General features: G+C 21.3%; 5 protein-coding genes and 1 non-coding gene across 6 annotated transcripts; 1 reads left to right on the top strand and 5 right to left on the bottom strand.

Annotated features, from left to right (window-relative positions):
* Positions 1–2,207: 2,207 nt before the first annotated feature.
* tRNA-Leu-AAG-10 lies at positions 2,208–2,289 on the bottom strand. The gene has a single exon. It is a non-coding gene; the product is annotated as a tRNA-Leu (tRNA).
* Positions 2,290–2,953: 664 nt separating this feature from the next.
* gxcO (RhoGEF domain-containing protein) lies at positions 2,954–5,526 on the bottom strand (the record flags this gene model as incomplete). Its single annotated transcript, XM_629159.1, has 2 exons — positions 2,954–3,949; positions 4,033–5,526. 2 exons carry the CDS (start codon positions 5,524–5,526, stop codon positions 2,954–2,956), a joined length of 2,490 nt encoding a protein of 829 aa, XP_629161.1.
* Positions 5,527–6,261: 735 nt separating this feature from the next.
* pter (phosphotriesterase-related protein) lies at positions 6,262–7,469 on the top strand (the record flags this gene model as incomplete). The annotated part of the gene is made up of 2 exons (XM_629158.1): positions 6,262–7,089; positions 7,185–7,469. The coding sequence occupies 2 exons, from the start codon at positions 6,262–6,264 to the stop codon at positions 7,467–7,469; spliced, it is 1,113 nt and encodes a 370-aa protein (XP_629160.1).
* A 35-nt stretch (positions 7,470–7,504) lies between these two features.
* On the bottom strand, positions 7,505–8,614 carry DDB_G0293392 (beta-lactamase-like domain-containing protein; the record flags this gene model as incomplete). Its single annotated transcript, XM_629157.1, has 1 exon — positions 7,505–8,614. One exon carries the CDS (start codon positions 8,612–8,614, stop codon positions 7,505–7,507), a length of 1,110 nt encoding a protein of 369 aa, XP_629159.1.
* Positions 8,615–9,026: 412 nt separating this feature from the next.
* On the bottom strand, positions 9,027–10,418 carry DDB_G0293390 (hypothetical protein; the record flags this gene model as incomplete). Its single annotated transcript, XM_629156.1, has 1 exon — positions 9,027–10,418. The coding sequence occupies one exon, from the start codon at positions 10,416–10,418 to the stop codon at positions 9,027–9,029; it is 1,392 nt and encodes a 463-aa protein (XP_629158.1).
* Positions 10,419–11,217: 799 nt separating this feature from the next.
* Positions 11,218–11,471, bottom strand: DDB_G0293398 (hypothetical protein; the record flags this gene model as incomplete). The annotated part of the gene is made up of 1 exon (XM_629155.1): positions 11,218–11,471. A coding segment is annotated over one exon (254 nt), but the record flags the coding sequence as incomplete, so codon positions are not given.

Below are 11,471 nucleotides of genomic sequence, written 5' to 3'. Positions count from 1 at the left end.
ACAGATAATGGTTTGTTGATGCAATTGGAACACCACAAATATTAAGCAGCACAGGTGCCTACAAAAAATAAGCGAAATTGTGGATAAAACTCAATTAAAAAAAAAAAAAAACAATTCAAATACGTCATAAACATCAATCACGAACCAGACGATAAAATAAAAAAAGATTTAGAAAAAAGTTTGGACAAAAAAGATGTTTTAATCAAAAAGACCCTGTAAAAAAAAAAAAAAAATAAAATGAGATCTAGCATCTCAAGGAGAAGCAAATAATAATTGCGTTATCCAATTCAAAAAAAAAAGTTTTGTAATTAAAATTTGTGGGGAAGATGAGACCTCAGAACATATATTCTTCAACTGCAAAGCCCACATCAAAAACACACAAGAAATCTTCAACTACACCCTAACTAAGTGTGGACACACCACTCACACCTGGAATGTGAAGATTTTAAACCATCTACAAATTGCACTAGTAGCCAATTTAATAGCTATTATATTCGATAAAATCTGGCACAAAAGAAATAAACTCATTCACGATGAAAAAGAAATAATAATTCACAGACAACAAGTCATACGTGAACTAATTAAAACACAAAGAGCTGCATGGGACAGGACACAAGCGGTTATAAACAAAACATTAAGAATCAAATCAAAGCAACGGCCAGAAGAACAAAATAAATTAGACTCACTAATCTCGCTAAAGCTATTACAATTTAGCAGACAATGGAACTCACCTCTTCACGCAATAGAACTTCCTAAACATCTCAAAAAATACAATAATTCACTCAGTACTTTCTATAAATAAAAAAAAAAAAAAAAAAAAAAAAAAAAAAAAAAAAAAAAAAAAAAAAAAAAAAAAAAAAAAACCCTGGGAACCCAAGTTAATCAAAAAATTTCCAGATTTTTAACTTTTTAAAGAAAAATAAAAAAGATAGAAAGAAAATAAAATGGAAAATCCCAACCACCCCCCCAAATATTAAGCAACCCAAATGGCCTCAAAAAAAAAGGGAAATTGTGGATAAAACTCAATTAAAAAAAAAACAATTCAAATACGTCATAAACATCAATCCCGAACCAGCCCATAAAATAAAAAAAGATTTAGAAAAAAGTTTGGACAAAAAAAGATGTTTTAATCAAAAGTAATAATACAATTCAAAATTCGGAACCAAAAAAAAAAAAAAAAAAAAAAAAAAAAAGGTAAACCAACCCCTCTTTTAGAGACCCTGTAAAAAAAAAAAAAAATAAAATAAAATGAGATCTAGCATCTCAAGGAGAAGCAAATAATAATTGCGTTATCCAATTCAAAAAAAAAAAAAAAAAAAAAAAAAAAGGGATTTTTTTTTAACTTTGTAACTAATTATAATTGCCTTTTCCAATTCAAAAAAAATAAAGTGATATTTCTTTTATAATGAAACAGACTTTCACTAACATATCTTAAATGTGTGTCAATTATTTTTTCTATTTTTATTTAATTGAGTGGCCTAATTATTATTTATAGGTTAAAATTGGAAAAATGGGCTCTACCTTAGGATTATGAGGCCTACACTCTACCAACTCAGCCAACCTGACATGCTGATGGTTTTTTTGTTTACTACATGATTATGCAGCAGAAGTGGTTGGTTGAATCTTTTTTAATATTTTTTTCTTTTTTTTTTTTATTAATATATTTAATTAAACTTTACTTATTTATTTATTTATTTGTTTATTTTTTTATTTTTTTATTTATTTATTTATTTATTTATTTTTTTATTTATTTATTATATTTGTTTTTTATTTATTTGTTTTTTATTTATTTGTTTTTTATTTATTTGTTTGTTTATATATTTATTTAATAAATTAATTGAATTATAAATTAACTGAAGTATATAATGGTTTTAATTCTATTTTATAAAAATGAGTTTATTTAAATTAACTATATATTAATTTGAATTTAGTAATTTGAAAATAAAGTAACCAATTTGGATTTTGACTGAAATTAAATTCTAACCAGTATTTTAATTGAATTAAATTGATAAAATAAATTATGAAACTGTTGTTGATTATATGACTGGTAAGGAGACTACAATGGGTTGAATCAATCTATTGGATTCTTGATAATTTGTGGCCTTCCTGAATGTAAACTTAAAAACTTTTTTCTCTTTGCTCAAAGACCTTTCTAATCTTTAGATAGAATCGAACACACGACTTTAAGTTTCATTTGTTAAACATATTGTAAGCTAAGGGATTCGAACCCTTGTATCAATGATATTGCAGCCTTAATGCAACCCCTTAGACCAGCTCGGGCAAGCTTACTTTTTTGAAATTATAATTTTAATAGAACAATAAGTTAAAAAATTATATTTGCGTTACTTCATTCAAAAAAAAAGTTAAAAAATTATATCTCAAGGAGAAGCAACTAATAATTAATTCAAAAAAAAAAAAAAAGAACCTTAGTGAAGTTGCATTAACTATTATTTTAAATGATTATGATTTAATGTTTACTTGTCAATAAACTATTTTAATAAGAATGGCGTCACTTTTTTTCTCCCTTTATTTAAAAGGAAAATGCAATCGATACCTGCTTCTCCTACTTTTTCTCATTTTAATAGAGTTAAAAATTTTAAACTCAAGGAGAAGCAACTAATAATTGCGTTATCCAATTCAAAAAAAAAAAAAAAAAAAACCTTAGTGAAGTTGCATTATTTTGAAAAAAAGAATTAACTTTTTTTATTCTTAAATTAATTATATATATTTAACCAAAAATATTAAATTTGGTTAATTTTTTTTTTTTGTAAATTTGTTTCTTATTTTTTTTTTTTTAAAATGATTTCAAAGGTGATTTTTTTTTTTTTTTTTTTGATTTCCTTTCTTTTCCTTTCCTTTTCTTTCCTTTTTTCTTTTTTTTTTTTTTTCTTTTTCTTTTTCTTTTTCTTTTTCTTTTTCTTTTTCTTTTTCTTTTTCTTTTTTTTTTTAGATTTTAGTCATAATTACATAATGAATTTAAAACAAATGAAGAATTTCTTTTTACATTTTGATTTTTATGAGGAGAAGATAAAGCACTTGACATTCTTTGTTTTACTTTACCAATCATTGATTTACGTTTCTTTGGAGTGAAAACTTGATTCTTCTCCAACTCTTGAAGAGAACGTGAAATTAGGTTTGCATCTTGAGATTGACATTCTGAATCGAAAGCATACCAACCATATTCATCACTACCTTTTAAAGAGATTTTACTTCTTCTAATTGCCAATTCATTATCTTGTGAAATTAATTTCTCTATTGTCTCTAAAATAGCTTTAACCCAAGTTTCACGTTGTTCAATATTTTGACAAGATATTAAATAAGTGCCACTATTATGGTGAATTGAAAATATAGTTGGTGCTAATTTTGTATAATCCTTTATAAAAATTTCAACTAATTTTGATTTTAAAACAACATTATATTTATTATTACTATTATTACCATTACTATTATTACTATTACCATTACTATTATTACCATTATTATTACCATTATTATTACCATTATTATTATTATTATTATTATTATTATTATTATTACTATTTGAATCTTCATTTAAATTATTATTATTATTTATATTATTTTGAGAAGTTGTACCTAATAATAATGTATCATTAAATAAATAAAGTACACAATCACTTGGTACTAATGTAATCATTGATGATGATTTCTTTAAAATACTATTATTAGAACTTTTTTTAATTTGTGATTGTTGAGGAATTGAAGACAATGATCTTTTAAAAGATGTATTTAAAATTAAACCACTATTGTATTCTTCTTCATCTGTTAAATCATCACTTTCTTTACTATTTATATCTTCTTCTTCTATTAAATTTTCATTATTATTATTATTATTGTTGCTATTATACATACTAACACATTTAAATGGTTGTAATTGAAGTGTATTATCACCACTATCTTTAATTAAAATTCTATGTGTTTGATCCAAAAACTTTAAAAAAAAAAAAATTATTTATTAATAATTTTAAATATAAATAAAAATATAAATTTAAAAAAAAAAAAAAAAATACTTACACCAATTGTATCATTAAATTTAAATCTAATATTTGTAACTCTTTGAATTAATTCAGAATGACGAATTTTTTCATTAATAATTTCAGTTAATTGTTTCATTTTTTCTAAAGCCAAATTTAAATTTTGAAAATCAGGATGAGTTGGATTTGTAAAACGAATGATAGCATCCAATAGTAGAGAATATCTTGGAATACGTTGAATTGGCATAATTAATAATGATTTTAAAATCATTGAATCATGATCCAAGAATTTTTTAAACTTTTTACATTTATTGAACCAATAATCTAAACTATGTAAAGAACGATAATAGTTTACATAATATTCAATGTAAATATTTGAAATCGATGGAATCAATGCCAAGAATAGATCAGAGATGATTACATTTAAACTTGTATTTGTCGAACTACCAATATTACTAATACGTTCACCAACCCTATCCAATAGCATGGATTTATTAATTGATCTAATACTTTCAATATTTGAAAAGATCGATACAATTAATCTAACCTCTTCAGGTGCAGAATACTCTCTACGCAATGGTAGCAGATATTGATCAATCACTGTATTCAAATGACCAATATATGCAAACTCTGATGTATAAACCTCCTTAATAGATTCTGTTCTTTTCTTTTCTTTAATTAAAAATTCTTGTAATTGTTGTTGTTTCTTTTCTTGTAATAATTTTTGTTGTTCTTCATTAATTTGTTTTAATTGTTTTTGTAATTCTTCTTCTTCTTGTTGTTTTTGTAATTGTTGTTGTTGTTGTTGTTGTTGTTTTGGTGGTGATGATCTTTGATTTAATTGTCTTGAAGCTTGAATTAACATATCTCTTTTACTACTTTGTCTTAGTAATTGAGTACTTTTTCTATCTTCTCTTTTTTTAGTTGAAAAATAATCTTCTTCACCAGTTTTTGAAAATGTTTTGTTAGCTTGTTGTTGTTGTGCTGATCTTCTATTTAATGTATTATTTCTTGATAATGTTGGTGTTGGTATTGGTGTATTATTATTTGATGTTGTTGGTGTTGTTGTTGTTGTTGATGTTGAAGGTACACTTTGTGGTGTTGGAAATGAAAATTCATTATTATTATTATTATTATTATATAAATTTAAATTTTCATTTGAAGTTGAAGTTGGTAATACAATAGTAGTTGAATTTAAAGAATTTGATGTAATTTGTTTTGAAACATATTCAAATAAATTACTAGTTGGTCTTTTTAATGGAATTCCACTTGGTGGTCCCATTAAATTTAATTTATTATTATTATTTATTGATTTTGGTGGTGATAAAACCATTTTATCATTTGGTGATAATGGTGATAATGGTGTTTTTGTTGAACCATTGGTTTTTGGTGACATCATCATTGGTTGAGGTGATAATGGTGATAATGGTGTTGATTTTTCAAATCCACCACTGTTACTTCTGTTAACAGGGGTATGATTATATTGATTTTCTTTATTTTCATAATTAAAATTATTATTATTATTATTTATCATTTTTTTATATTCTTTTATATTTTTATATTTTTTTTTAAAAAATTTTATTTTTTAATATTGAGAATAATAATTAAATGTTTCTCCTTATAAAGTAAAAAAAAAAAAAATATATATATATAAAAAAATGAATATGAAAAAAAAAAAAAGTGGAAAATAAAAAAAAAAAAAATTTTTTTTTTTGTTTTGGTGGAAAAAGTGTTTTTTTAAAATTATATTTTTATCCAAACACGCGCAAAATAAAAAATAGATTTTTTTTTTTTTTTTTTAAACTAACGGATAAAAAAAAATTTAAAATTTAATTAGCCAAAACAAAAAAAAAAAAAAAAAAAAAAAAAAAAAAGAGATTTTAATAGAATTAAGATTTCAACTTTAAAAAATCTAATCAATTTTTAATGTAAAAACTTTTTACTTTAAAAAATAAAAAAAAAAAAAAAAAATCCCTTTTTTTAATTATTAAAAATAATAAAATTAGATTCCAAAGATTTTCTTCTTTATTTTATTTTATTTTATTTTTTTTTTTTTTTAAACAAATTTTTACTAATTTAATTTTATACAAAGTATTTGTAAGATATTTTTTTTAATTTTTTATTTTTTTATTTTTTTATTTTTTTTTTTTTAGGGCATCTAAAATTTAAATTATTAATTAATTTTTTATTTTTTTATATTTTTTTCCTGCATTAATAATTTTCATACCTCATATTTTTTTTTTTAAAAAAAAAAAAAAAAAAAAAAAAAATGACAGAAAGAATTGGTAAAATTCAAACAATTAAAGGTTTAATAGAAAAAGATGAATTAGGTATAACACATATGCATGAACATATATTTATAAATTATTTGGATTATTTTGAAAAACCAAATGAACAAGAATTAAAAATGTGTTGTTTAGGTGGTGGTAGTGGTAGTGGTAATAGTAATAGTAATAAAACAATTGAAGATTTATCAAATGAAAAGATATCACTTATAAATAATCATTGGGTACAATATAATTATAATAAGAATTTACATAATTTACAATTAAATGAAATGGAAATTGCAATAAGGGAATTAGAAATGTTTAAAAGAAATGGTGGCTCGACAATAGTTGAAGTGACAACTAAAGGTATAGGTAGAGATCCACTCCAATGTTTAAAAGTATCACAAGAATTAAATATAAATATTGTAATGGGTGCAGGATACTATTTAGATAAATCAATTTCACAATTTGTTCAATCAATGACTGAAAAACAAATGGAAGATGAAATTGTTAAACAATGTTTAATAGGTATAGATGATACATCCATTAAAGCAGGTATCATCGGGGAAGTAGGTTGCTCATTTCCCTTAACAAACAATGAAAAAAAGTCATTAATTGCATCAGCAAAAGCCCAACAAAGAACCGGACTCTCTATTTCAATCCACCCAGGTAGATCTCAAACTGCACCACTTGAAATAATCCAAATCCTAAAAGATTCCGGTGCAGACTTATCAAGAGTAATCATTGGTCACATTGATCGTACAATTCATGATATTAATATTCTACTAGAAACTGCCAAAACTGGTTGTATCTTAGAATTTGATTTATTTGTAAATAATTAATAAAATAATTATACAATATATGTATATGTATATATATATATATATATATATATATTAATATTATAATTTATATATATGTATAGGGTATGGAAATTTCACATTATCCATTTGGTGGTGAAGTTGGAATGCCATCAGATAATCAAAGAATTGAATGGATTTATCAATTAATTAAACATGGTTATGGTGAAAATATTGTTATCTCTCATGATATTTATACAAAACATCGTTTGGTTAGTTATGGTGGTCATGGTTATTCTCATATTCTATTCAATATTATACCAAGAATGAAAAAGTTTGGTTATTCTGATACTGATATTAATAATATTTTAATAAATAATCCAAAAAGATTATTAACAATTATTAAATAAAATTTTATTAATATATATATATTATACAAAAATGTTTAATTTACATCATTATTATTTTGATTAAAATCATTACTGATTATTGAAGTTTCACCAATTTTACTAACGAAAAATTCATTTTCTTTTAATGATTGTTTTTTTGATTCTGATAATAGTAATTGTGGAGGTTCTAAAATTGGTTCATTTGTTAATGTAAAAGTACCCCAATGTATACCGAATGAACGTTTACTTTTAATTTCACGATGAATCATTACTGCTTCTTGTGGATCGATATGATTTGCTCTCATTATTTCTCTATTTCTATCATAGGCACCAATTGCAATTAAACTATAATCAAATGGACCATAATGATGACCAATAACTTTAAATAATTTATCATTATATGCAGTATCACCAGAGAACCAAAATCTTCTAAATTCACCTTGAACTATCCAACCACCCCAAAGTGCCTTATCTTTATCAAATAAACCTCTACGTGAACTATGATTAACTGGTGTATATATTAATTTTATTTCATTTTTATTTTCATTTTCATTTTCATTTTTATTTTCATTTTCATTTTCATTTTTAATAAATTTAATTTCTTCCCACCAATCTAATTCGAAAACATCAAATATACCAGCATCTAAAAACCATTGTTTCATACCTAATGGGACGTAGAAAGTTGGTTTTTGTAATTTATAAATTTCAACAACTGATTGATAATCTAAATGGTCATAGTGGGTATGTGAAATTAAAACAAAGTCAATTTTTGGTAATTCAGAGATTGCACAAGCTGGGTCAGTATGACGTTTGGGACCAATCGATGTGAATGGTGAGCATCTATCACTCCAAACTGGGTCTGTCAAGAATGTGAATCCTTCAAGTTGTACAATCACTGTCGAATGACCAATCCATGTTGATTTTATTGTTGTTTTAAAATCATATTCTTGTTTAATCAATTCAAAATTTGGTTTTAAACATGGATGAATATCTCTTCTCTCTTCTTCTGTTAATGGTATGATTGGAAATTTACGTATCTCTTTAATTCTATTAACTACTTTTGAAAATCCTGGAAATACACCACTAACTCCGAATGGATTATTAAATCTACCTTCTTTATTTTTTGATGATTTAATTCTTTCATATTCTTCATTTATTTCTTCCATTTATTATTATAATTATTATTAATTAAATAAATAAATTAATTATTATTTCTTTTTATTTTTTAATAAAAAATAGTTTAGTTTTTTTTTTTTTTTTTTTTTTTTTTTTTTTTTTTTTTTTTTTTTTTTTTTTTTTTTCTAAAGACCCCTTTTTTTTTTTTCAACCCAAAAAAAAAAAAAAAAAAAAAAAAAAATGAAAAATAAAATTTTTTAAAAAAAAAAAATGATAATGTCATTTAAAGTGACGTGTTAATTACTTTTTTTTTAAAAAAAAGAATTTTTATTATTTTTTTTTTGATAAAGAAATTAAATTAAAAAAACTGATATTTTTTTTTTTAAAAAAATTTTTTTTTTTTTATTTATTAAATTTTAATTTTTCTAAGTTTTTTTTTTTTTTTTTTCTTTTTTATAATTATTATAAATCTGGAATAATATCGTAATTATATTCTGAATAATAATCAGGATGATATTTTAAATAACATTTATTTAAATAATAAATTGCTGATACAATCATTGCAAAACCAATAATTAAACCAATACACACTACAAATATTTCCAATGATTTCATAAATTGTTTTTCTTGACTATTACCACCATCACTAGACTCATCACTAGTATCATCACTCTTACCATAATTTTTTTTTTTATCAGTAGTAATAATTTCTTCTTTTAAAATTGGTGAAATAATTTCAATTTCACATTTATAATCTTCTTCTTGTTTTTTTGTTATTGTTGTTGTTGTTGTTGTTGTTGTTGTTGTTGTTGTTAATTTAGATATATCACAAATAATAATTTTTGATAAATTTTTTGATTTAGTTGATTCGATAACTAATTGTTTTAAATTATTATTTTCATTTTCATTTTTATTTATTTTAATTAAGCAACTTGTTTTACAAAATAAGAAATTATTATTATTATTATTATTATTATTTTTACTTAAAATAAAATTATTATTAATTTCAATTGTTGAATTTGAATTATCATAAATACAATTTGAAAACTCGTTATTTTCTAAAATGGTATTATTTAAAAATAATTTTGAAGATTGTAAATTAATTAAAGAATTATTATAATTATTATAATTATTATTATTATTATTATTATCACTATTATTTTTTAAATAAAGATCTGATATAAAAAGTTTTGATCCAACTAAATTTGAAACAATTATAATATTATTTGAATCAATAATTTCAATATTATTTAAAATAATTATATTTTCGTTATTATTATTTTTATTTGAATCAATTTGATAATTTATTAAAGTTGTAGATTTTATTTGTTGAAATTTTAAATTTATTAATTTTATATTACTATTTATATTATCTTTATTATTTATTATTGTAAAAAGATTATTATTTTTATTTTTATTATTAATTGAACCCTTTATTATTATATTTGGGTTTTTAAAATTAAAAGGTTTGATTGTTAAATTCATTCCAATAATGGTAATTTCGGAACCATTTTCTTGATTTAAATTATATATACCATCCATTAATAATAATGTTAATGATTGATATTTATGGTTAACATCTAAAATTTGTTGTTTAAATGAATTTATTGCACTACTAATTGTTGAACAACTATTATTTATATTAATTCCACAAAATTTATTTTTATTTATATTATTATTATTGATTTTATTATCATTATTTACTATATTTGGATTTATATAAAAAATATAATTATAATTATTATTTTCCCTTATATCTTCAATTTTTAAAAGACTTGAGTTTCCAAAATATATAAAAGTAGTTAAAAATAATAAAATAATTATAATTAAATAATTTAATTTTTGATGATCCATTTTTTTTTTTTTTAAAAAAATAAAAAAAAAAAGTTTACTATAAATTAATTTAGATATAATAAATAATTTTTTTTTATAAAAAAATAGGAAAATTTTATAGCAAAGGAATTTATTTTGAAAAAAAAAAAAAAAAAAGAAATTATAAAACTTTTTTTATAAAAAAAAAATAAATAATAATAAAATTGTTTAGATATTGAGAATTACAATATTAAAATTATTACTATTTAATACCTTAATAATTCATTCCGACATTTGACAAATAAAAATTTGATAATTTAAAAAAAAAAAAAAAAAAAAAAAAAATAAATACCCAAAAAAAAAATAAAATAAAAAAAAAAAAATTAAATGAATAATAAAAAATATAATAAAAAAAAATAAAATAAAATTAAATTAAAATATAAAAAAAAAATAATAATTTTTTGTTGTTATATTGTTTTAATTATGCCATCTTTTTTCATATTATTCGTCATCAATAAAAAATATTATTGATCAATGGAATTAAAATTAATGTGTGGTATGTTATATATATATATGCTTAAAATTTATTTTTAAAAAAAATTATAATTACATAAAAAAAGAGTAAAAATGTGGGTTGAGGGGGGGTTTTGTTTTGATTGGATTTCCCTTCTTTTTTTTTTTTTTTTTAAAAAACCATTTAAAGGGGGGGGTTTTTTAATTAAAATTTAATTAATTAATTAATTTTTTTGAACAGAAAAAAATTTTTTTTTTTTTTTCCCCATAAAATTTAATAAAAAAAAAAAATTCAATTATTTTTTATTAAAATTAACCGGGAAACCATTTAAAAAATTTTTAATATTTTTTTTTTTTTTGGGGGGTAAAAGGACCCAAAAAAAAAAAAAAAAAAAACTAATTCCACATTTCCCCCAATTGGAAAAATTTCCAAGGGGAATTTCCAGCCTTTTTTTTTTTCCAAAACTTTTTTTTTGGCCTGGGAAAAAAAAACTTCCCTTCCAAAAAGAAAAAAAAAATAAATGGGACACACTTGAAAAAAAAAAAGAAGCAAATCAGAATTTTTTTTCGCCAATATTAATA

The sequence above is a fragment of the Dictyostelium discoideum genome (genome assembly GCF_000004695.1).
Source record: "Dictyostelium discoideum AX4 chromosome 6 chromosome, whole genome shotgun sequence".
Classification (NCBI taxonomy): Eukaryota; Evosea; class Eumycetozoa; order Dictyosteliales; family Dictyosteliaceae; genus Dictyostelium; species Dictyostelium discoideum.
Note: the sequence above shows the minus strand (reverse complement) of the source record. Positions and strands in the feature narration are given on the sequence as shown.